General features: G+C 35.7%; 1 protein-coding gene across 1 annotated transcript; it reads left to right on the forward strand.

Annotated features, from left to right (window-relative positions):
* Positions 1-267: 267 nt before the first annotated feature.
* Positions 268-11,895, forward strand: LOC309652138 (putative G antigen family E member 3). Its single transcript, XM_082445646.1, has 3 exons — positions 268-9,060; positions 9,490-9,598; positions 10,394-11,895. The coding sequence occupies exons 1-3, from the start codon at positions 8,986-8,988 to the stop codon at positions 10,582-10,584; spliced, it is 375 nt and encodes a 124-aa protein (XP_082301772.1). The 5' UTR covers positions 268-8,985; the 3' UTR covers positions 10,585-11,895.
* The last annotated feature ends 15,460 nt before the right edge of the window (positions 11,896-27,355 follow it).

The raw sequence follows: 27,355 nt of genomic DNA on the forward strand, positions 1-27,355 counted from the left end.
CTCCAGCTTTCTTTTGATTTCCGTTTGCATGGAATATATTTTTCCATCCCCTCACTTTCAGTCTGTATGTGTCCCTAGGTCTAAAGTGGGTCTCTTGTAGACTGCATATATATGGGTCTTGTTTTTGTTTCCATTCAACAAGCCTGTGTCTTTTGGTTGGAGCATTTAATCCATTCATGTTTAAGGTAATTATTGATATGTATGTTCCTATGATCATTTTCTTAATTGTTTTGGGTTTGTTTTTGTAGATTATTTTCTTCTCTTGTATTTCCCACTTAGAGAAGTTCCTTTAGCATTTGTTGTAGAGCTGGTTTGGTGGTGCTGAATTCTCTTAGCTTTTGCTTGTCTGTAAAGCTTTTGATTTCTCCATCGAATCTGAATGAGATCCTTGCCAGGTAGAGTAATCTTGGTTTTAGTTTCTTCTCTTTCATCACTGCAAGTATATCATGCCATTCCCTTCTGGCTTGTAGAGTTTCTGCTGAGAAATCAGCTGTTAACCTTATGGGAGTTCCATTGTATGTTATTTGTCATTTTTCCTGTGCTGCTTTCAATAATTTTTCTTTGTCTTTAATTTTTGCCAATTTGATTACTATGTGTCTCGGCGTGTTTCTCCTTGGGTTATCCTGTATGGGACTCGCTGTGCTTCCTGGACATTGGTGGCTATTTCCTTTCCCATGTTACGGAAGTTTTCGAGTATAATGTCTTCCAATATTTTCTCAGGTCCTTTCTCTCTCTCTTCTCCTTCTAGGACCCCTTTAATGTGAATGTTGTTGCGTTTAATGTTGTCCCAGAGGTCTCTTAGTCTGTCTTCACTTCTTTTCTTTCTTTTTTCTTTATTCTGTTCTGCAGCCGTGAATTCCACCGTTCTGTCTTTCAGGTCACTTATCCGTTCTTCTGCCTCAGTTATTCTGCTATTGATTCCTTCTAGTGTAGTTTTCATTTCAGTTATTTTATTGTTCATCTCTGTTTGTTTGTTCTTTAATTCTTCTAGGTCTTTGTTAAACATTTCTTGCATCTTCTCGAACTTTGCCTCCATTGTTTTTCTGAGGGCCTGGATCATCTTCACTATTATTATTATTAATTCTTTTTCTGGAACGTTGCCTATCTCCACTTCATTTAGTTGTTTTTTGGGGTTTTATCTTGTTCCTTCATGTGGTACATAGCCCTCTGCCTTTCATCTTGTCTCTCTTTCTGTGAATGTGGTTTTTGTTCCACAGGCTGCAGTATTGTAGCTCTTCTTGCTTCTGCTCTCTGCCCTCTGGTGGATGAGGCTATTTAGGAGGCTCAGTCAAGAACATACATATTGATAATTACCTTAAATATAAATGGATTAGATGCTCCATCCAAAAAAACAAACTCACTGAATGGATACAAAAACAAGAACCGTATATGTGCTGTCTACAAGAGGCCCACTTCAGATCTAGGGACACATGCAGACTGAAAGTGAGGGGATGTATAGGTATTACATGCAAATGAAAATCAATAGAAAGCTGGGGTAGAGATACTCATATGAGAGAAAATACAGTTTAAAATAAAGACTGTTACAAGAGATAAAGAAGGACACTACATAATGACCAAGGGATTAATCCAAGAAGAGTATATAATAATTGCAAATATCTCTGTACCCAACATAGGAGCACCACAATATATAAGGCAAATGCTAACAGCCATAAAAGGAGAAATCGACAGTAACACAATAATAGTAGGGGACTTTCACACCCCACTTACATCAATGGACAGATAATCCAGACAGATAATCAATAAGTAAACACAGGCCTTTAAATGACACATTAGAGCAGATGGACTTAATTTACATTTGTAGAACATTCCATCCGAAAGCAGCAGAATACACATTCTTCTCAAGTGCACATGGAACATTCTCCAGGTTAGATCAGATGCTCAGCCACAAAGCAAGCCTCAGTAAGTTTAAGAAAGTTGAAATCATATCAAACATCTTTTCCAACCAGAACGTTATGAGATTAGAAATCAACTACGAGGAAAGAAAAGTGTAAAATCACAATCACGTGGAGGGTAAACAATATGTTACTAAACAACGAATGGATCACTGATGAAATCAAAGAGGAAATAAAAACATACCTAGAGACAAATGATAACAAAAACACGATGATCCAATACCTATGGGACGCAGCAAAAGCAGTTCTAAGAGGGCAGTTTATAGTGATACAGTCTTACCTCAGGTGAAAAAAAAATTCAAATAAACAACCTAACCTTACTCCTAAGGCAAGTAGAGAAAAACAATACAAAAATCAGTTAGCAGAAGGAAAGCAATCATAAAGATCAGAGCAGAAATGAATGAAGTATAGATAAAGAAAACATTAGACTAGACCAATTAAACTAAAAGATGATTCTTTGAAAAGATAAACAAAATTGATAAACCTCTAGCCAGCTGCAACAAGAAAAAAAGTGGCAGGGCTCAAATCAATAAAATTAGAAATGAAAAAATAGTAACAACAGACACCACAGAAATACAAAGCATCATAAGAGACTAACTACAAGCAACTATATGCCAATAAAATGGACAACCTAGAAGAAATGGACAAATTCTTAGAAATGTACAACCTTCCAAAATGGAATGAGGAAGATAAAGAAAATATGAACAGACCAATCACAAGTACTGAAATTGAAACTGTGATTAAAAATTTTCCAACAAACAAAATTATAGGACCAGACTGCTTCAAAAGCAAATTCTATCAAACATTTAGAGACGAGTTAACACCTATCCTTTTGAAATTCTTCCAAAAAATCGAAGAGAAAGGAATAATCCCAAACTAATTCTGTACAGCCACCATCACCATGATACCAAAATCAGAAAAAGATACCATGAAAAAGGAAAATTACAGGAAAATATCACTGATGAACGTAGGCACAAAAATTCTCAAAAAAATATTAGCACACCAAATCCAACAATAAATTAAAAGGATCAGACAGCATGCTCAATTGGGATTTATCCTAGGGATGCAAGTATTCTTCTATATCTGCAAATCAATACATGTGACATACCACATTAACAAACTGCAGAATAAAAACCATATGATCATCTCAATAGATGCAAATAAAGCTTTTGATGAAATTCAACACTCATTTATGACAAAAACTCTCCAGCATGTTGTCATAGAGGAAACATTTCATCTAAGTTGAGGAAACTACAGTGGATGTCCACTCTCACCACTTTTATTCAACATAGTTTTGGAAGTCCTAGCAGCAGCAATCAGAGCAGAAAAAGAAATAAAAGAAATCCAAATTGGAAAAGAAGAAGTAAAAGTGCCACTGTTTGCAGATGGCATAGAAAATCCTAAAAATGCTACCAGAAAACTACTATAGGCCATCAATAAATTTGGTAAAGTGGCAGGATATAAAATTAATACACAGAAATCTCTTGCATTTCTATACACTAATGACAAATAATCGGAAAGAGAAATAAAGTAAACAATCTATTTACCATCACATCAAAAAGAATAAAACACCTAGGAATAAACCTACCTAAGGAGGAAAAAACCTGTACTCGAAAAACTATAAGACGATGATGAAAGAAATTGAAGATGACACAAACAGTTGGAATGATATACCATGTTCTTGGATTGGAAGAATCAACATTGTGAAAATGACTATACTACCCAAAGCAACTTAGAGATTCAATACAATCCCTATCAAATTACCAATGGTATTTTTCACAGAAGTAGAACAAAAATTTTTTTAATTTGTAGGGAAGCACAAAAGATCCTGAATAACCTGAGAAAGAAAAATGGAGCTAAATGAATCAGGCTCCCTGACCTCAGACTATACTACAAAGATATAGTCATCAAAAGAGTCTGGTACTGGCACAAAAACAGAAATATAGATCAATGGAAAAGGATAGAAAGCCCAGAAATAAACCCATACATCTATAGTCAATTAATCTATGGTAAAGGATGCAAGAATATACAATGGAGAAAAGACAGTCACTTCAATAAGTGGTGCTGAGAAAACTGGACAGCTACATGTAAAAGAGTGGAATTGGAACACTCCCTCACACCATACACTAAAATAAACTCAAAATGGAGGAAAGACCTAAATGTAAGGCCAGATACTATAAAACTCTTAAAAGCAAACATAGGGAGAGGACACTTTTTGACATAAATTGCAGCAATATCTTTTAGGATCCACCTCCTAGAGTAAAGAAAATGATAACAAAAATAAACAAAATGGACCTAATTAAACTTAAAATCTTTTGCACAACAAAGGACACCGTAAACAAAATGAAAAGACAGCCCACAGAATGGCAGAAAATATTTGCAAACAAAGCGACCAACAAGGGATGAATCTCCAAAATATAAACAGCTCATGCAGCTCAATATCAAGAAAGCAAACAACCCAATAAAAAAATAAGCAAAATACCTAAACAGACATTTCTCTAAAGAAGATACATTGCCAAAAATCACATGAAATGATGCTCAACATCTCTAATTGTTAGAGAAATGCAAATCCAAACTGCAATGAGGTATCACCTCACACTAGTCAGAATGGCTATCATCAAAAATTCTACAAACATTAAATGCTGGAGAGGGTGTGGGAAAAAGGAACCCTCCTACATTGTTGGTGGGAATGTAAATTGGTATAACCACTATGGACAACAGTATGGAGGTTCCTTAAAAAACTAAAAATAGAACTACCGTATGATCCAGCAATCCCTCTCCTGGGCATATATCTGGATAACATTGTAATTCAAAAAGATACATGCACCCCAATGTTCATAGGTGCACTATTTACAATCACCAGGACATGGAAGCAACCTAAATGTCCACTGACAGAGGAATGGATAAAGAAGATGTGGTACATATATACAATGGACTATTACTCAGCCATGAAAAAAATGAAATAATGTCGTTTGCAACAACATGGATGGACCTAGTGATTATCATATTAAGTGAAGTAAGTCGACAGAGAAGGTCAAATATCATATGATATCACTTGCATGTGGCATCTAAAAGAAATGAAACAAATGAACTTATTTAGAAAACAGAAAGAGACTTAGAAATCAAACTTACAGTTACCAAAGGGGAGAGTTGGGGGGAGGGTTAAATTAGGAGTTTGGGATTAACATATACACACTACTATGCATAAAATATATATTCAATAAGGACCTACTGTATAGCACAGGGAACTCTACTTAATATTCTGTAATAACCCATGTGGGAAAAGAATCTTAAAACTAATGGATATATGTATATGTATAACTGAATCACCTTGCTGTATACCTGAAACTAATGCAACATTGTAAATCAACTATACTCCAGTATAAAATAAAAATTATATTAAAAAAATAGGTCCTGTGACAAACCATAATGGAAAAGAATATGAAAACATATATATATATATATATATATATATATATATAAAACCGAGTCACTTTGCTGTACAGAAGGAATTCACACAACATTGTAAATCAACTATACTTCAATAAAACTTAAAAAAATTAAGCAAAAGAAAAATTTTAAAAATGAAAGAGAAATTAAGGAAACAACCTGAGGAATAATACTGAGGAATAAACTTAGACAAGGAAGTGAAAAACCTATAATTTGAACACTATTAAAAAAAAATAGATGATTAAGATGATTAATTGAGATGATGCAAAGCAATGGATTTGTAACCTGTCATCATGGATTGGAAGAATTAGTGTTAAAATGTCCATACTACCACAAGCAATCTACAGATTTAATGAACTCACTATTAAAAATACCCATGGCATTTTTCACAGAACTAGAGCAAATAATCCTAAAATGTATATGGATTTATGAATTCCCAAAGCAATCTTGAGCAAAAAGAACAAAGCAAGATGTATATAGCTTCCTGACTTCCAACTATACTACAAAGCTACAGTAATCAAAACAGTATAGTAGTGTCACAAATATGATATATAAATCCATGGAACAGAATAGAGAACCCAGAAATTAACCCATGCAATTATGGTCAATTAATCTATGACAATGAAATTAGAATATTTTCTCACACCTATAGAAAAATAAACTCAAAATGGATTAAAGGCCTAAATGTAAAACAAGCAACCATAGAATTCTTAGAAGAAAATGTAGGGAGAACACTCTTTATCATAAACTGTAGCAATTTTTTGGATATATCTCCTAAGGCAAAAGAAACAAAAGCAAAAATAAATAAATGATACCTAATTAAACTTAAAAGCTTTGCACTGCAAAGGAAATCAAGAACAAGCTGAAAACACAAGCTACTGAATGGGAAGACTATATTTGCAAATGATATAACCAATGTGGGCTTAATATCCAATATATATATTCAGCTCATAGGACTCAATATCAAAACAACAAACAACTTGATTAAAAATTGGCAGACCTGAATAGACATTTTTCCCAAGAATATATACAAATGACCAATAGGCACATGAAAAAATGCTCAACATTGCTAATTCTGAGAAATGCAAATCAAAACCACAATGAGATATCACCTCATACCTATCAGAAAGACTATCCTCAAAAACTCTACAAATAACAGATATTGGTGAGGATGTGGAGAAAAGAGAGCCCTAGTATATCTTTGGTTGGAATGTAAATTGGTGCAGCTACTATGGAAAACATTATGGAAGTTCCTCAAAAAACAAAAAATAGAACTACCATATGATCTAGCAATTCCACTGCTGGGTATATAACTGGAAGAAAAATGAAAACAGTAATTTGGAAATATACATGCACCCTAATATTCATAGAAGCATTATTTACAATAGCCAAGACATGGAAGCAACTCAAGTGCCCATCAACAGACAATTGGATTAAGAAGATGTGGTATATATCAATACATACAATGGAATATTACTCAGCCATAAAGAATAATGAAGTACTGCCATTTGCTGCAATGTTGATGGACCTAGAGAGCATTATGCTTAGTGAAATAAATCAGATAAAGGTAAGCATTATATCTGTTATATGTGGAATCTAAAAGATAATAGAAATGAATGTATATGTGAAACCGAAACAACTTAGAGATATAGAGAACTAACTAATGGTTACCAATAAAGAAAGGGAAGGGGGAGGGGCAAAATACAGTGGGGAATTCAGAGACAATCTACCTTTTATAAAATAAGTGAGCAGCATAGATCTATTGCACAGCACAGGGAAATATAGATATTATTTTGTAATAACTTTAAATGGAGCATAAATAATCTATAAAAATATTGAATCACAGCATTGCACACCTGGAACTAATGTAATATTGTAAATCCTTCATTTAAAAAAATTGTTCTATGAGGTTAATATAAAATCATTAAAAAAATGGCATTTTTCCCTAAATAAACTTGTAAGTTATATACAATACCAGTTAGTATCTCAACGGGAATATTTTGGATAAGATGATCATAATGTTCATCTGAAAGACAAGAGTGGTAGAAAAGCCAGGAGAAGTGGAAGTAATGAGAGGGAGTATTAGTGTTTCAAATATAATTAAACTATAGCCATTAAAATAGGATGGTAGTGGTACAAGTATAGACAAAGAGTGAAATGGAAGAAAATTGAAAGGAGTGAATTACAGAATGAACGGGAATGTGGACGATAATGAAAGAGCCATTTCAAATCTGTAGGAGAAATGAGGGTTCAAGAAATTATGGTTAATCCCTAACTCTACTTTGTCCAGGTCAATCAAGGGTTTGAATACACAATAATGCAACAAAAAAAGACTAATTGTGTCTATTCTGTTGGAGTGGGCAAGCTCATTGCAAGCATGACAGAAAACTCAAGAAGCAGTAAAGGAAATTATTGAATAAAGCATATCTAAAAGAGGTATTAAAATCCTTAATATTTATTTCTATCACGGTGGATTTTTCTAAGGCACATCCTTCTCTAAGAGTAGCCTGGGGCTGATCTTCCCCAAAGTTACTGGACATGGAAGAAAGGTTGGTAGGAAAAACAAAAGTTCTTTGAAGACCATTTTGGTCCTTAGGAGGGCTTGAACTTCCAGTTCTCTCTGCAGCAGTGGGAAATCCTCAGGCTGTGCCACACAAGACCTACTCTTTGCACATGCCCACTGCTATGCATGCACGTTTTTGTGCACATCGTTTGTGACGCAAGCTAGTCCGTTGACACGCATGCGCCTTGCCGTCCATCTTCTGTGCCAATTGCTGTGACAGCAGAGGTTCTCGCTCAGTGAAACTCAGCCAGTAGATCCTCATAGCAGTACTCCCAGGAGTTAGGGGTGAGTATGAGGGGAAGCCAACGGGCTTCCAGCGAATTGAATGGTGTGATCTGTAGCATCTGTGGAGGAAGGTCTTCGAGGTCGTCGTCCTTCTCCTCACAGGTGTCGTGGCTGCCATGGCTCTCGTACTGGTGGCGGGAGAGGGAGGGTGGTGGGCGGCTGAGGGCAGCGGGTCAGATGAAGGAGGGGTGAGTCTTAGGGGTGCTATTTGAGGTATCTTGGTCCTGGAGGCCCTGAAACTGACAACAGAGCACAGAATCCGGAGTCTGCAGTGGGGCCCCAGGCAGGAGGCAGGGCAGACGGTAAAGGAAAGGCCTAGAAGCCAGACCACTGTGGGGTTGTGACTGCATACCGAGATTTGTAGTGCCCTGAACAGGGTGCCAAGGGAGAAGTGGGCAAGTCGTTCTTTGAGAAAACAGCCATAGACATTATGTAAAAGAATGAACCTGTCTATGCTTTCCCACAAAACTTTATTTGGGGGTTGCAGGCATGTGCATAGTAAATGGGGGTATGGCAAAACCATTATTCACTCAAGTTCTAATTCTCTAGTGTTTTCATGATGAGTCCAGTTGTGAAATGAAACCTCATTAGGAAAGCCCCCATTCTTTTACCATGTGTCTTAAGGTGATTTCTACGCCTGTTTGTTGCTCACACACATAAACAAAGGCTTATTTGGTATTAAAGTACAAATAACCATTTTGCCATAGTGTTCATATATAGCTATCCTCTTACATGTAGTTTTCAAATTATAATATTTCTTTTTCACTGAGAAATATGAGTGGGCATGTAAGAAAAAGATCCAAATCTGCAGGAAGAAGAGAGTCTTCCCAGGTGGTTGGGCCTCTGGTTGTGAGTGCTTCAACATTTGATGTTTTCTATTACCAGAATCTATTTATTTATTGTTGTTGAACTAGTATATATACACTCATATGGTCTTCCATATTGATAAAAAATGTAATGGAATCTCATGAAAGAAACATTGACCCAGGACGATTACATTCTCTTGTTGCCTGGATAGGTGTGCTCTTAAGTTTCCTATCTTTTGCCCTATGCTTATCAATAATGGATTACACACATCCCTTCCACTGTAGATTAAAACAGCTAGTGTCTGCTAGAAGATTAACAATTTTATTAAGGAAAAAATTGTGTGTGTGTGTGTGTATGTGTGTATATTACTGTTGGAAAATATATTTAGACTTATGATTAAATATATGTATGTATTATATACATTCACAAATTATTGATTTTTAAAATTTGTGCACAAAATCACACCCCTAGGCTCAGCAGCCCAGTGATAAACCACCTCAACTAGAGGAACCACCATCTGAGAATCAGGATACTATACCTGCTCAGGACATTGAAGGTGAAGGAGCACCTGTGGCTCAAGGTGAAAAGAGAGGGAATAAGAGTCCTTGTGGGTCTATGGGTGGTGGAGGTGTATTTGTACATCATGCATTATGACACACCGGAAACAAGAGGAAAGAAACATTAGAAAAATATCTCAAACAATTCTTGCTACTACTCTGGGGAAAATGTGGAGTGAAGACAAGTAAAAATGTCACAAAACTTTCCTAACATTCTGAAAGTGGCTTTTTCTTTATTGAGCTTTCATATGTTAACCTTTGAGTGCTTTCCAGAGCTCCTATATAGTTTGTTCAGACAGTTTCTGGGTGTGTTTTTTTTTTTTTATGTTTCTATGGGAAAATGAGAGTTTGGGACTACCTAACCTGCCATTTTGCTGATATCTTCTTTTTTTTTTTAAGACTTTTTCCCACACAACATTTATTAGTGCCTGCTCATGCCATGTAATATACTAAGTGCTTGGAGTCTCAGTACCAATGAGAGACCTAATTTCTGTCTGAAACTTATAATCTAGTCAGAAAGACCCTAACAAACCACTGATTTATACACAAGTACAATAACAGCTAAGTACAAAAGGGACAATTAAGTTTTCTGGGGGTAGCCTGGAGTAAGGAAGGAAAGGGTAATATTTGAACAACCTGTTTTCCTTTTTTCTGGCAACAGACTCCTGAAGCTAATGCTCTTGGGATTCTTATGCATCACATTTATTACCATACGAGCATATAGGCTTTTATTTCATAATGATGAGGGAATGACTATTATTTCCTTATTCATATTTCATGGTTTTACTTCTTAAAATAATGACCTTTTTATTTTTAAGGGCCTGCTATGGAAGCTGATCGACAGGAACTGGCTCTGTTAAAGACTGTGGATGAGCCTGGGGATGGTCCTGATGTCAAGGAGGAGATTCCACCAAGTCTAGAGCCCATTAAAATGCCAGAAGCAGGTTTGTTATCCATTAAGATGCAAATTATGGGGTTTCTATTTTCCACAATATTATATATTTTTTAATATAGAGGTAACATTACTGCTATTTTAATAACAGACTTCACATACAAAGTTTATTAGAAAGGCAGTTCAGACCACAGTGACTGTCATAGTAAGCCATCAAAGATGGGAACAAATTGGGTCAAATTTATATTGCGTTATAAGATCCAAAAGTATTTTCTCACTTTTGAGTATAAGTCATTTAGTCAACAGCTAATAATTTTCAGATATTTTATAAAGGCCTGCTTTTCATATAACACATTATAATAAACATCAGTTTATATTTTGATGTCACCTATGGTGGTAATGGTTTAAAACTAGTGTGGACATGTAATTTTTTTGTATAAACGGAAATGCTTTTAAGTGTGTAAAGAGACAAGAGTATGGGTGAAAATGGGGACAAATGTTTACCCTACTTAAAACAGCTACATAAAGACTAAACTATCCCAAAGAAACGTTTTTGCATTTTTCCACAATAGAGACAAAACAATTGCAATAATGGCCTTTCTGTTTACTTTGCTTAGGTAGTTCCAAGCACATCTTATATTCAAAATATTATTTCACGTCAAAACATTGAAAACATATTTTTCCTTAGTTTTTTGTTTGGTTGGATTATTACTGAAAGTATGTTATTTTTCCCTTTCTACCTATACCTACCTTTAAATAATTTAATTTGATTAAATTTGCACTGAACTGGAACAGTCTCTTTGTCTCCTTATTGCACTAAAAAAGTGATGTGATTAAAATTGCTGTTTATATGACTAAAAGTTTACCTTCAATATCTATACAGAGGTTAACTGGATGTAAGCCAAAGGGTCACCCCTAGGGACTGGCTTTAATCCATCAAAACTGTAGTGTCCTTTGTATAGCTATAGTCATCTAAATAAAGTTCTGCAAAGTAATCTGCCTCGATATTCTTTTTATTATAGGTGAAGGACAACCACGGATTTAAACAAAGGTAGACTGAAGCCAAGTACGCTGTCCCTATGTTGGAAATTTGACTGTTAACCATCTCTCAATAAAGTTTTACAAATTTCTTCAAAGAATTCTTGCATAATTTTATTAAATTTATTCCTAGGTATTTGATGTTTTTGAAAATTGTATCTTTTTTGCAAGTTTTTAAGTATTTGGGACTGTATATAGAGAAAAAATGTGAACTGATATATTTTCCAGCAACTTTGCTAAATATGCTTATTAATTCCAGAAGTTTATCTCTTGATCCTTTTGGATTTTAAAAATAACACAATCATATCATCTTTGAATAATATTCTGGTTTTGCCATTTTAAACAGTATACCTTTTATTTCCTTTTCTCATTTATGGTATTGGACAGGACCATCCAATACTATTTAGTAGTGGATATCCCTGTCTTTATCCTGATCAGAAATGGAAAATTTCAATATAATGTTTACTGTACTTTTTCATAGGTACACTTTATCAAAATAAGGAAGTTCCATTCTGTTCCTGTTTTGCTAAGTACACTAAACTTGAATATATGTAGAATTTCATCAAACACTTACAGTGCATCTCTTGAAATCATAGGACCTTATTCCTCCATTAATTGGTTAATGTGATAAATTATATTGTTTTTACATTACATCTCTGAGCCCCTTACACCTCAATAAAACACTTCTGCAACAAAGTACTATATTCAGAATCTACTCTGCTTGTGGAATGGCAGGGGATTATAAACAGCAATTATTGTTCCCTCTTACAGAAGTTTAAAAATATTTACCTGATCCAAAAAAGGACTGAAAATCTGTGGTCCAATTGAAAAATAAGTCTAAATTTAGAGTATCTTAATTTGCCACAAAATATGTGAGAGGTTCCTAGGTTGTAGAACTGGCTGAAAGGATTAGGTAGAAAAAAAGTGAAATGAACCAGAGGGACTTGCTGAGGGAAAATTACTTGGGTCCTACCTACTCTTCTCCATAAAGGCTATGGCATGAAATAGCCATGAGTTTCAATCCTGGCTCTGACATACTGGCTGTGTGATGATGGAAAATACTTAAATTCTTTGGGTGTATTTATCTATTTCTAAAATAGAAATTATAATATAATATTTACAGTAAAGTACTGCTATGAAGAAAAAGTGAGCTCACACACACACACACACACACACACACACATATGGAGAGAGAGGAGGAGTTACAGTACAAATGGATATGATCCATTAATTATATTCTGTGTTTTTGTTTAAATTTTCATGTTTTTACTTTTTGCAATTACATCTGTAGCAAATGATACTGCTTTTGAATTTCAAGTTGGGATAAGAGGTTAACTTTATAAATGAATTTGAGCTAAGAAACTGATTTGATTTAAATAAGTTATGTAGTTATCAGACATGGCATCAATTTTAAAGTTGTTTTACAAATGACAGAGGCCTGGCAAAGGCTGCCCTAAAGTCCTGCTATGGGCTTAAATTTGTGCTCCACACAACTCAATACTAGAGTCTCTGTCAAGTGGTTAGGCATTCCCTAGACAGCACTGTGGTGGCTAACAGGGCCATAAAGTGCACTACTGAAGTTTTTAGATTGAGTTACCACATGTCCATTGATTTGACTGGTAAGTAGACAACTACCCCAAATAGATCTTAAAAGTTTCTTATGGCAGCAAAAGCAAGATCAGCATTGTGTCAACTCCTTATGTCCCTAGTCCCACAGCATGATGCAGAATCGGAGATGCTCAGTGATAGACATCACAGGTGGTGGGTCTCTGTGCTGGTGAGGAGCCCACAGCTGTACCCTAAGGCACTGAGCAGTTCTGTAGACCATAGTTGTACTCTAAGGTGGAGCAAGGAGGAACATCCTGTACTCAACTGAAAAGAGGGAGATGGATGAATAAGGACCTTAGGTCAGCCTCCAGCAAGATAGGGAAGCAGGTGAGAGACTGCCTAGTGGCAACTCCCACCAGGCTGCTTATCTCTCCTTGCTCCCAGAGGAATCACAAGGTGTTCTGCCAGATTCAGGTCAGCCTGCAGTATAGCCTTGCGTCCATGGCCTAAGTGGGGACATGCAAGGTCACCAGAGCACCAAGGCAGAGCCACTGCCCTACAGTGTCTGGCACAAAACAAGAGGTCACATATGTATGGTGCCAACAAACATAACATATACAATAATGACTCCAAAACAGAGGATATTCTTTTCCTGCCAGAGTCATTATAAAAGATTAATTAATTAATTAAACATGAATTAATGCCTCCATGTTTCAGGAAGTATCTGGAATGCTGGAAGTGAAAAGACCAATGTCACACAGTACTTGCCATGAGGGATAGCACACTCTAGTTGGAGAAACAGGCACATAAATAGAAAAACACTTCGAGAGTAAAGAAGGAACACAGGTAAGGGACCCACAAAACAACAATAAAAACAGTGAATGGGGTAGCCTAGAATCAAGAGTTAGCCAAGCAGAAAAGACTAATTATGAGAGTGAAAATAGGTCCACTGGATTTCCCATGTCCACTGATCACTGGGTTCACATACTTGACTCTGCTGATACAAGGCTGATTGGCATTTAAGCCTCACATTTAAATACTAAAATAACCAGATTAGCAGTGTCGTGGTCATTCAAAAAGTATTTGTTGATGGCCAGGAGTGTTTTCAGTCCCTTTGCACAGAGGAAAATCAGTGAATTAGCTAACACAGTCCTTAACTGAGGGCTGATCTGAGCAAAGTGTCCAAGATTCATTATGAACATAAAGGTATGGAATATTCTTCTACTGGACACTTCTGGACAGTGTGTAATGAAGGCCACAAACCTTTCAAACAGAAGATTGGAAGAGAGATTTCCTATGATATCTCACTTGCAAAGTATTATTTTCAGTAGACTGCTGTTGTTATCATGGTTATACTTGGTTAAGTGAGTTGCATGTGTCATAAACATGCAGACAAAAATAATCTCTAATCACCTGCTGGGAATCAGCCTCTGGGCTCTAAGCTAGGCAGGCTCTAAGAACTTAAAAATGGTTCATTCTGGATATGAGTTCTCAAAGAAAGAGCTCAAAGTCTAACGATCAGAAAACCATCCAAAAAACAATGAGAAAACATGTGTGATGAAAGCTATGGCAGGGGTGAAACAGGGGATGTGCAGAACATAGTGAAGGGCCCTGTAATCCAGGTGGTCAAATATGGTTTCTCCCAGGGGATGATGCATGTGTTCTAAGCACTGCTTCACCATAAACAAATTTTAATCTTTATCCATCCGCCTCCTTTTCATTAAAAAATATAAATCTGTCCATTCAAGTATCTCAAATTTATACACGACTAAAGATCAGAGAAGATAAGTAAGTTTTTCAAGGTCAAGACTCTAACCAGTAGAGCAGACAGTTTTCAATATACTGATATTGGAACCCATGTGCACTTCTCATTATAACCATCTGTTTGCTCTTAATATTGTCTTCTGTTTTAATTCACATTCATCATGTGTAGTTTTCCTTGCTCTGCTTTTCCCATAAATTATTTTTCTTTAATTCATCTGTAGTTTATTCTTACAAAACTTTATTGCCAAACTGCTGAAAAAGTTTTCAAAGTTGATTGTACAATATTGCATCCTGACCAGTAGTAAATGAGGGTTCCAGTTGCTCCATACCCTTGTGAACAGTTGGTGTGATCAGTCTTCAATTTTAGCCATACCAGTAGGTGTGTAGGGATATCTCCTTGGAGTTTTAATGTGCATCTCAACATTTGAACACATTTTCATACATTTATTTGCAATATATATATATTCTTGTCTGCTCAAATGCCTTGGACATGTTTTATTGGGTTGTTAGTCTTGTGGTTTTTTTAGGAATTACTATTTATTTATTCTTGGTATCTGAAAGTTTACAGTAATACACCTTTGTCTGAGCCTTTATTCACTTAGACTCAGTAATCATGCCCTACATTTTTAGGGGCATTCTTGCGTTTTATTCTTTGATAACTTCTGCTACCTCTTTCTCCATTCTCAGTATTTGGAAATATCCTTAATCTAAATCTATAAGACATTAAAGTCTTATAAAGACATTAAAAAGTTTCACTCCTTTTGTCTCTTTATTCAACTCCATGCATGATTTTCTCGACTTGGTTTTTCCAAGTCTTCCACTGAATATTTTTTATTAGCCACCTGATTCCTAAGAATTTTTTAAAATCTACTTTATTACATCTTCTTAATTTATAGCTAAACTATAAATATATAAATTAATGAATTAAGCTGTCCTTGTCGATACCAAAGTTATGGCAAAATCTTGGAAACACATTTTTCCCCCTTAATGGAAGGGTTTACAGAGCACAGGAGTTGTATGTTGCCCATGGGTTTATAAACCCTGCCTTGTGAACAATCTAAATTTTTTTTTAAAGGCAAAAAAAGCCCATAGGGAACAGGCATTCTTAACTTGTACTGACTTTGTTTGGAGTGCTTTCAATGAACTAAACTCAATTTGGGGAAAGTTGAAAGTTAGGAAAAACTGACTGATTACTGCTATTCTTCCAAAATCACCTGATGACTGTGTTTGATTCAGAAATTTGTGTGAGGAAGCACTCAAAGGGAAGATGGAAAACATGGGCAATGAGGAAAGGTGGAGATTTTCTTCTTACAGAAAAAGATAAACCCATGAGGTCTGATCTATCTATGTTTGAGTCTACCCATTGACAGTGATTAGAGGTATTTTTCTGCTGCTCAGGCTTTAATCAGGAGCTGTGTGGTTGGGTCAGAAGCCATACTGAAAATTTGTCAGCCCCCCTCAACAGAAGCCCCTTGAGGAAGAGATATATATCTAGGCTACTGAGATCATCTTCTCTGGCTAAGGGATATAATTACACAAATCAATCTATGTCACCGGAATAAAGACCTCAGGAGGACCAGAAACCCACCCCCTCACACACTCAGAGATGTGTCTGCTGGGCATAAGGAGGCTGTCTGAGAGTCCCATGATTAATTCCAAAGAGAGGCATCAAACCCTCCAGGTTGCTCTAACCAGGAAGCTCAGGTCAGTCAGGGACATAGGCACCTGAAATTCCAGGACTTGCAGGGCAAGTGTTTGCAGCAGTTTTGGATTGGGGAGTCTCTTCCTCCTTTACTGAAACAGTCTGGTTTGGTGGTACTGGTAACAGCCATTGCTTAGTATTCCATTGCTGCTTTCTCCGCATGATGTGACAGTTCTTGAACCACACCTTTACTACTGACTCATCAAATTTAAGCATCTATAGACACACATACTGAAGAAAGGGGATGGAAAAAAATGTCCCCTGCAAATAGAAATGAGAGGAAAGCCTGGGTAGCAATAATTATATCAGACAAATAGACTTTAAAATAAAGACTGTAACAAGAGACAAAGAAGGACATTACCTAATGATCAAGGGATCAATCCAAGAATAAGATATAACAATTGTAAATATATATGCACCCAACATAGGAGCAACTACTTACATAAAGCAAATGTTAATAGACATAAAAAGAGAAATTGACAATAACACAACAATAATAGGGGTCTTTAACACCCCGCCTATGTCAATAGCTACATCATCCAGACAGAAAATCAATGAGGAAACATTGGCCTTAACTGTCACATTAGAACTTATGATCTTAACAGATATATACAGAATATTTCATCTAAAAGCACCAGAATACACACTCTTTTCAACTGCACATAGAACACTCTCTGGGACAGATCACATGCTAGGCTATAAAACAAGTGTCTGTAAATTTAAGATTTAAAATCATACCAAGCAGCTTTCTTGACTACAAAGCTATGAGACCAGAAATTAACTACAAAAAAAAAAAAAACCCTGCAAAAACACAAACACAAAGAGGCTAAAACATATGCACCTAAACAACCAATGGATCAGTTCATCAATCAAAGAAGAAATTAAAAAACAATACCTAGAGACAAATGAAAACAAAAAAACCCAATGATCCAAAATCTACTGGATGCAACAAAAGCAGTTCTAAGAGGGATGTTATAACAAAACAAGCTGGGTTGGTGTGGTGCAGGGGAGGGCAGGTGGGCTGGAGGTTCTGACCAGTGGGTGGAGCAGCCTGAGGGTGCAGTGCCCACTGCCCCAGGCAGGCCACCACCCCATGCACACTGTTGCTGTGGCCCCATGTTGCTGCCCCTGGCCTGCCTGCATGGCAGGGTTGCACAGTGTCTCACTGCACTCTTGGTGCTTGCAGAGCCACCCTGAAAAAAAAATGATACAAGCCTACCTCAGGAAACAAAAGTGAATCTCAAATAAACAACCTAACCGTATACCTAAATAAACTAGAAGAAGCAGACAAACAAAATGCAAAGTTAGTAGAAGAAAAGAAATTATAAAGATCAGAGCAGATATAAAAAAACAAAGACTAAATAATGATAAAAGGATCAATGAAACTAAGAGCTGGTTCTTTGAAAAGATAAACAAAATTGATAAATCTTTAGCCAGACTCATCAAGAAAAAAAGAGAGAGGGCCCAAGTTAATATAATCAGAAATGAAAAATGAGGTTACAAGCACAGAAATTTAAAGAATCATAAGAAAATACTATGAACAATTATATGACAATAAAATGGACAATGTAGAAGAAATGGGAAATTCCTAGGAATGAAAAATCTCCCGAGACAGAATCAGGAAGAAATAGAAAATATGAGCAGATCAATTACCTGTAATGAAAATCAACCAGTAAAAAACAAAATAAAACAAATAAACCAAAAATAAAAACTCCCAACAAGCAAAAGTCCAGGAACAGATGGGTTCACAGTGAATTCTACTAAAAGTTTACAGAAGAGTTAACACCTATCCTTCTTAATCTATTCCAAAAAATTGCAGAGGAAGAAACACTTCCAAACTATGTGGGCAGCATAACCCAGATACCAAAACCAGACAAAGATACACCAAAAAACTAAATTACAGGTCAATATCACTAATAAACATAGACACAAGAATCATCAACAAAATATTAGGGATTGTAATTCAACAATGTATTAAAAGGGTCATACACCATGATCAAGTGGGATTTATCCCCATGTTGCAAAGATGGTTCAATATCTGTGAATCAATCAATGTGATATACCACATTAAAAAATTGAAGAATAAAAATCATATGAACATCTGAATAGATGCAGAAAAAGCTTTTGACAAAATTCAAAATTTTATAATAAAAACTCTTAACAAAGTCGTTATGGAAGGAATATGCCTTAGCATAATAATGGCCATATATAACAAACCCACAGCTAACATCATACTTAATGGTGAAAAGCTCTATGATCAAAAACAAGACAAGGATGCCAACTCTCACCACTTTTATTCAACACAGTATTGGAAGTCCCAGCCACAGCAGTCAGACCACAAAAAAGAAATAGAAATACAATGAATGCAAATTTGAAATGAAGAAGTAAAACAGTTACTGTTTGCATAAGACATGATACTAAACATAGAAACTCCTAAAGACACAACCAAAAAACTACTAGAAATCATCAGTGAATACAGTAAAGTTGCTGGATACAAAATTTATATACAGAAGTCTGTTGTGTTGCTAAACACTAACAACCAACTTTCGGTAAGTGAAATTAAGGAAACCAGCCCTTTTACAATCATATCAAAAAGAATAAAATACCTGGGAATAATTTAGCTAAAGAGGTAAAAGACCTGAACCTGGAAAACGATAAGACACTGATGAAAGGAATTGAAGGTGTCACGGACAGGTTGAAAGATATATTCTGCTCATGAACTGGAACAACTAATATTGTTAAAATGACCATACTATCCAAGGAAATATACAGATTCAGGCCAATTCCTTTCAAAAGGCCAATGGCATTTCCCCTAGAACTAGAACAAATGATTCTAAAATTTGTATGGAAACAAAAGACTACCATTAGGCAAAACAATTGAAAGAAAGAGGAACAAACCTGGAGGTATCACACATGTTTTAATTACACAGCTATAGTAATTAAAATAGTATGGTCCTGGCACAGAAACAGACACATAGATCAGTGGAACAGAATATAGAACCCAGAAATGAACCCACATTTACATGGGCAATTAAACTATAAAGAAGGAGGCAAGAATATACAATAGGGAAAAGACAGCCACTTTCAATAAATGGTGCTGGGAAAACTGGATAGCTATGTGCAAAAGAATTAAACTGGACTAATTTTATCACATCATAAACAAACATAAACTCAATATCTATTAAACAGTTAAATGTAAGACCTGAAACCATAAAACTTCTAGAAGAAAACATAGGCATTACATTTTTTTGACATCAGTCTCAGCAACATTTTGTTGGATATGTCTCCTCAGGCAAGGAAAACAAAAGCAAAAATAAACAAAGGAGCTACATCAAACTAAAAAACTTTTGCACAGTGAAGGAAGCTATCAGCAAAACGAAAAGGCCACCTACTGAATGGGAGAAGATATTTGCAAGTGATATATCCAATAGGGGTTAATATCTAAAATATACAAAGAACTCATACAACTCAAAATCAAAAAAACACCAACCTAATTAAAAAATAGGTAGAGGATATGAATAGATATTTTTCCAAAGAAGACTTACAGATAAACATCATACACATGAAAGGATCCTCAACATCACTAATCATCAGGGAAATGCATGTCAAAACCACAATGAGATATCAGCTCACACTTATCAGAAGGGCTATTATCAAAAAGACAAGAAAAAAAATATTGGAGGAGATGTGGAGAAAAGGAAACCCTTGTGCACTGTTGGTGGGAATGTAAATTAGGACAGACATTATGGAGATTCGTCAGAAGATTAAAAATACAATCCATCAATTCACTCAAGTATTTGTTCAAAGAAAAGGAAAACACTAATTTGAAAAGATATATGCACCCCTATGTTCATTGCAAACTTATAGCCAAGATATGGAAGAAACCAAAGTACTCATCAAGAGATGAATGAATAAAGATGTGATAGATAGACACACACACACACAGTGGAATGCTATTCACCCATAAAAATGAATAAAATCTTGCCATTTGTGAATTTGGTAAAGTAGCAGCATACAAAATTAATGCACAGAACTCTCTTGCATTCCTATACACCAATGATGAAAAATCTGAAAGTGAAATTAAGAAAACACTCCCATTTACCACTGCAACAAAAAGAATAAAATATCTAGAATAAACCTACCTAAGGAGACAAAAGACCTGTATGCAGAAAATTATAGGACACTGATGAAAGAAATTAAAGATGATACAAATAGATGGAGAGATATACCATGTTCTTGGACTGGAAGAATCAACATTGTGAAAATGACTCTACTACCAAAAGCAATCTAAGGATTCAATGCAATGCCTATCAAACTACCACTGGCATTTTTCACAGAACTAGAACAAAACATTTCACACTTTGTATGGAAACACAAAAGACCCCGAATAGCCAAAGCAATCTTGAGAAAGAAAAACGGAGTTGGAGGAATCAGGCTCCCTGACTTCAGACTATACTACAAAGCCACAGTAATCAAGACAGTATGGTACTGGCACAAAAACAGAAATATAGATCAATGGAACAGGATAAAAAGCCCAGAGATAAACCCACACACATATGGTCACCTTATCTTTGACAAAGGAGACAAGAATATACAGTGGAGAAAAGACAGCCTCTTCAATAAGTGGTGCTGGGAAAACTGGACAGCTACATGTAAAAGTATGAAATTAGAGCACTCCCTAACACCATACACAAAAATAAACTCAAAATGGATTAAAGACCTAAATGTAAGGCCAGACACCGTCAAACTCTTAGAGGAAAACATAGGCAGAACACTGTATGACATAAATCACAGCAAGATCCTTTTTGACCCAGCTCCTAGAGAAATGGAAATAAAAACAAAAATAAACAAATGGGACCTAATGAAACTTAAAAGCTTTTGCACAGTAAAGGAAACCGTAAACAAGACCAAAAGACAACCCTCACAATGCGAGAAGATATTTGCAAATGAAGCAACTGACAAAGGATTAATCTCCAAAACATACAAGCAGCTCATGCAGCTCAATATCAAAAAAACAAACAACCCAATCCAAAAATGGGCAGAAGACCTAAATAGAAATTTCTCCAAAAGAGATATACAGATTGCCAACAAACACATGAAAGAATGCCCAACATCATTAATCATTAGAGAAATGCAAATCAAAACTACAATGACATATCATCACACACCAGTCAGAATGGCCATCATCAAAAAATCTAGAAACAATAAATGCTGGAGAGGGTGTGGAGAAAAGGGAACCCTCTTGCACTGTTGGTGGGAATGTAAATTGATACAGCCACTATGGAGAACAGTATGGAGGTTCCTTAAAAAACTAAAAATAGAACTACCATACGACCCAGCAATCCCACTACTGGGCATATACCCTGAGAAAACCATAGTTCAAAAAGAGTCATGTACCAAAATGTTCATTGCAGCTCTATTTACAATAGCCAAGACATGGAAGCAGCCTAAGTGTCCATCAACAGATGAATGGATAAAGAAGATGTGGCACATATATACAATGGAATATTACTCATAAAAAGGAACATAAGAAGGAACAAAACTGAGTTATTTGTAGTGAGGTGGATAGACCTAGAGACTGTCATACAGAGTGAAGTAAGTCAGAAAGAGAAAAACAAATACCATATGCTACCACATATATATGGAATCTAAAAAAATAAGAGAAAATGGTCAGAAGAACCTAGGGGCAAGATGGGAATAAAGATGCAGACCTACTAGAGAATGGACTTGAAGATACGGGGAAGGGGAAGGGTAAGCTGGGACAAAGTGAGAGAGTGGCATGGACATATATACACTACCAAATATAGAATAGATAGCTAGTGGGAAGCAGCCGCATAGCACAGGGAGATCAGCTTGGTGCTTTGTGACCACCTATAGGGGTGGGATAGGGAGGGTGGGAGGGAGGGAGATGCAAGAGGGAAGAGATATGGGGACATATGTATATGTATAACTGATTCACTTTGTTATAAAGCAGAAACTGACACACCATTGTTAAGCAATTATACTCTAATAAATATGTTAAAAAAATCTTGCCATTTACAACAACATGGTTGGACTAAGTGGGTATTATGATAATTGAAACAAGTCAGACAGAGAAAGACAAATACTCTATATTTTCACTTGTATTTTCAATGTAAAAAACAAATGATCATAGCTAAATCTAATTAAACAGAAATAGAGCCATAGATACAGAGAAAAAACTGGTGGTTGTTAAAAATTAAGGTGCAGAGGAGTGAAAATAAGTGCGGAAGATTAAGAGGTACAAACTTCCACTTATAAAACAACTGAGCCATTGGTATGAAATGCACAGTATGGGTAATATAGTGGATAATTATGTAATATCTTTGTGTGTTGACAGATGGTAACTAGACTTATCATGATGAACATTTTGAAATGTATAGAAGTATTGAATCACTATGTTGCATACCAGGAACTAACATTGTACTGTAGCTCAGTTATACTTCAAAACAAACAAACAAACTTGTAGAAAAAGAGATCATATTTGTGATTACCAGGAGCGGTGGGTGGATGGAGGGTGAATTGAATGAAAGTAGTCAAAGGTAGAAACTTTCAGTTATAAGATAAATAAGTACTCTGGATGTAATGTACAATATGATAAATATAATTAACACTGCTGTACAGATTTACAGAGTAAATCCTGAGTTCTCACACAAGGAAAAATATTTTTTTTTCTATTTCTTTAATTTTGTATCTATAAGAGATGATGGATGTTCACTAAATGTATTGTGGTAATCATTTCATGATGTATGCAAGTCAAAACATCATGCTGTATACATTAAAATTATACACTGCTGTACTGTATGTCAATTATATCACAATAAAACTGGAAGAAAAAAAGAGTAGCCCCAAGAAAGCCTAAGTACCCCACTCTCAAGCCCAGTAAAAACAGAACCCCAGGTTTTTGCTCTTTCTCTCTCTCTTTTCATGACCTTGCTTTGTGGTCCCTGGTGTTCTGGGTACTCTCCAGGACCTGTAAGTAATAGACCTTGGCTTTTCAAAGTTCCCTGATGCTTGCTGCTAAAGTGTGTCTCTCAGTAATTATAAGAACCATAAGGGCCAGTCCAGCCACAACATTGGCTCCAAATGGGGAAATATCTGTGGGGGATTGCCACATATAGTATGGGCCCAGGTCAGTACTCCCAGGCATTTCTAGTCAATAACATAATTATTGATAGGCAAGACCAACTCAAAACAGGAGCCAAGAAGACTCCATAGGGAAATGATAGACTTCAAGAAATGATGCTGGGAAAACTGTATATTCACATGCAAAAGAATGAAATTGGACCCCTGTCTTGCACCATTCACAAAAATTGACTCGAAATAGAGTAAAGAGAAACACAAGACCCAAAACTGTAAAACTCCTTCATGAAAACACAGGATAAAAGCTCCTTGACATTGGTCTTGGCAATAATTTTTTGGATATGTCATAAAAAGCATAAGCAACAAAAGCAAAAATAAACAAGTTGGACAGCAGCAAACGAACAGTTTCTCCACAGCAAAAGTAAAAATCAAAAAATGAAAAGGCAACCCATGAAATGGGAGAAAATATTTGCAAACCATATATCTGATAAGGGATTAATGTCCAAAATTGTAAGTGTCTCATTCAACTCAATAGCAAAACAGAAAGAAAGAAAGAATCCAATTAAAAATGGTCAAAGGCATTGAACAAACAATATCCAAAGGAGATATACAAATGACCAACAGGTACATGAAAAGGTGCTCAACATCAATAATTATCAAAGAAATGCAAATCAAAACCACAGTGACATATTGCCTTATACCTGTTAGGATGGCTATTATCAAAAAGGTAAATTAAATTTGTATTCAAGAGATGTGACAAGATTCCATTTTTTAAAGGTGACAATAGGTCACCTAGTATTCTAGACTCAGTGTGAATAAACTATAAAAATTCACTTCCATCTTTGTGTTTCTGAGATGTTTTGCGTGTAAAATATTTGTGTGGTATATTCCTTTTATTACTTCTATAAAAAAAAAACTATATTCCTAAAAACAAATGATAAGAGGTAACAAGAAATTTGAACCCTTGAATGCTGTTGGTGGAAATGCAAAATGGTGCAGCTGCTATGGAAAATAGTATGGAGAGTCCTCAAAAAATTAAAACTGGAGCTACTACACAATTCAGCAATCTCACTTCTGAATATTTACCCAAAAGGATTGAAGGCAGAATATCAAATTGATACTAGCATTCCTATGTTCATTTCAACACTATTTGCAATAGCCATGCTGTGAAAACAACTTAATGTCTATTGACCAATGAATATATAAAGAAAATGTGGTATATATGTACAATGGGATATTATTCAGCCTTAAAAGAGAAAGAAATTCTGCAATATGTGGCACATCATAGATGAACCTTATAGACACTATGCTAAATGAAAGAAGCAAGTCACAGAAAGACAAGTACTGCCTGATTCCATGGACTTGAGGACACGGGGAGGGCAAAGGGTAAGCTGGGACGAAGTGAGAGAGTGGCATGGACTTATATATACTACCAAATGTAAAATAGATAGCTAGTGGGAAGCAGCCGCATAGCATAGGGAGATCAGCTTGGTGCTTTGTGACCAACTAGAGGGGTGGGATAGGGAGGGTAGGAGGCAGGGAGACGCAAGAAGGAGGAGATACGGGGATATATGTATATGTATAGCTGATTCACTTTGTTGTAAAACAGACACTAACACACCATTGTAAAGCAATTACACTCCAATAAAGATGTTAAAAAAAACTGACAAAAAAAAGAAAAAAAGTCATGGAATCAAAGAGTGGAATGGTTGTTTCTAGGGGCTAGGTGGAGGGGGAAATAGGGAATTGCTAATAATAGGCATTACATTTCAGTCAAGCAAGATGAATAAGCTCTAGAAATCTGCTGAACAACATTGTACCTATATCAATAATAATATATAGTACACTAAACATACCAGAGGATAGATCTCATATTAAATGATCTTTCCACAATAAGATAAAGTAGAATAAAAGAATAATGTACAAATAAAATAAAAAATAAAATAGAACTAAATGAAAATGGAAATACAATATCAAAATTTGTACAATTCAGTGAAAATTAGAGGGAAATTTATAGCTTTGAATGTATATACTAGAAAGAAAGAAAACACTAAAAATCAATAATCTAAGCTTCTACCTTAGGAAACTAGAAAAAGAAGACTAAATTAAATTAAAAGTAAGCAGAAGGAAATAAAAACTAAAAATTAGAGCAAAAATCTATGACATTGAAAATAAACCAATAGAAAAAAATCAGTGAAATGGATCTTGGAAAAGATCAATAAAATCTATAAGCCACTAGCCAACCTAAGTTAAAAAAAATGATATGGCTAAGTAGTGTATCTTGCACCAGCTATCTGTCACAGGACATCGGCACCCTGAACACTGGTTACTAATCCCAGGGGCAGACTCCTAATGCTTCTGCCCATTGGATCAGAGCAGCCAAGGAAAACACAAAACAGTCAATCACTGGTTGGAACAACACTTTACTTTCATAGAGAAGAGACAGAGCAAGATCAGATCCAATAATGTACGAGGTTCCCATATGGTTATTGGGTACTCCCCACCCCGGCAGCTGGTGTAGGACACTTGGCTATGTACACTCCTCTCTTGCTGCAAGAAAAAGACCCAATGTTCCCCCTGTGGAATCAAAAGTACTGAAAACTGAGGGCATGTCTGAGGGTCATTGATGCACATGTGTGAGCAGAAAAAAGGAACACATATTGAGCATTAAACTGGGAAAAATATTCCCACACAAGATGGTAAGCACAGCAGTGGCACAGCTCTTTATCTCTTGATATGTAAGCATTACATGTTCATTCTTATGTGATCCAGTGCAGTCAAAAGACTGTGCACATGAAACTGCCTTCCCATCAGACACAAAATACTAATACCATGATGAGGAAAATCACAAATAGTCTATGGCAGGACAATCAAGCTAAGACAGAAAGAAAACAAAAAACAAAATGACATGCCCCCTTTGTGGAAAGCCTTTTCCAATGTGCAATGTGCATCTACATTATACATTAACCAGACCTCCTTAAAGCAGGAGGATGAAATCAACCTTTGAGAAGAAGTTGGACCCTTTTCTCAGATGCCAGCGTTATAATGTTGTAATTCTATGATTAATATATTTCTTTTTCATCTCATACGAGGGGTCCCATTGACCAAAGTCTTGTCGGTACATGCATAATTGAAAAAAACTTTGTTGATTGAACTATGTGCACAATGCTAACCTGTCAATATGCTACATAATTTCTTTGTCTCAAAAATGTATAAAACTGCATCTCTAACTCCTGATCAATTGAGCAGTTCTCAGGACTTCTCAGAATCTGTTTCCCGAGTTATAATCCTCAGTTTGGTTTGAGTAAAATTCTCTTTTCTTTCTTCTTAGCTTGATTGTTATTTGACTTTTTATTGGCAACCATAAATTAAAGAAATCACATTGAGATTCGATGGGCATCAAAAGGATAATAAAGGAATACTATGAACAACTCTATGTCCATAAATTTGATAACCTAGATAAAATGAACCAACCCCTTGAAAGACACAATCTGCAAAAACTCACACAAGAATAAATAGGCAAAGAGAATAGGTTTATATCTATTAAAGAAATTGAACCTATAATTAATACATGTTCAAAAGATAAGGCACTCAGCCCAGAATTTTTCACTGGAGAAGTCCATCTAACATTTAAGAAAGAAATTATACCAATTATCTAAAATTTCTTTCAGAATATAGAAGCAGAGGTAATACTTCCTAATTTATTCTCACAAATTTTGATAAGTTGTATTTTCA

Source organism: Balaenoptera physalus (genome assembly GCF_965194825.1).
Source record: "Balaenoptera physalus genome assembly, chromosome: X".
NCBI classification, from domain to species: domain Eukaryota; kingdom Metazoa; phylum Chordata; class Mammalia; order Artiodactyla; family Balaenopteridae; genus Balaenoptera; species Balaenoptera physalus.

Coding starts and splice junctions, on each gene's coding strand:
- LOC309652138 (XM_082445646.1), top strand. CDS start 8,986: ATGAGTGGGCATGTAAGAAAAAGATCCAAATCTGCAGGAAGAAGAGAG. Junction 9,061..9,489: donor AGGTGGTTGGGCCTCTGGTT/GTGAGTGCTTCA, acceptor TCACACCCCTAG/GCTCAGCAGCCCAGTGATAA. Junction 9,599..10,393: donor AGGAGCACCTGTGGCTCAAG/GTGAAAAGAGAG, acceptor TTTATTTTTAAG/GGCCTGCTATGGAAGCTGAT.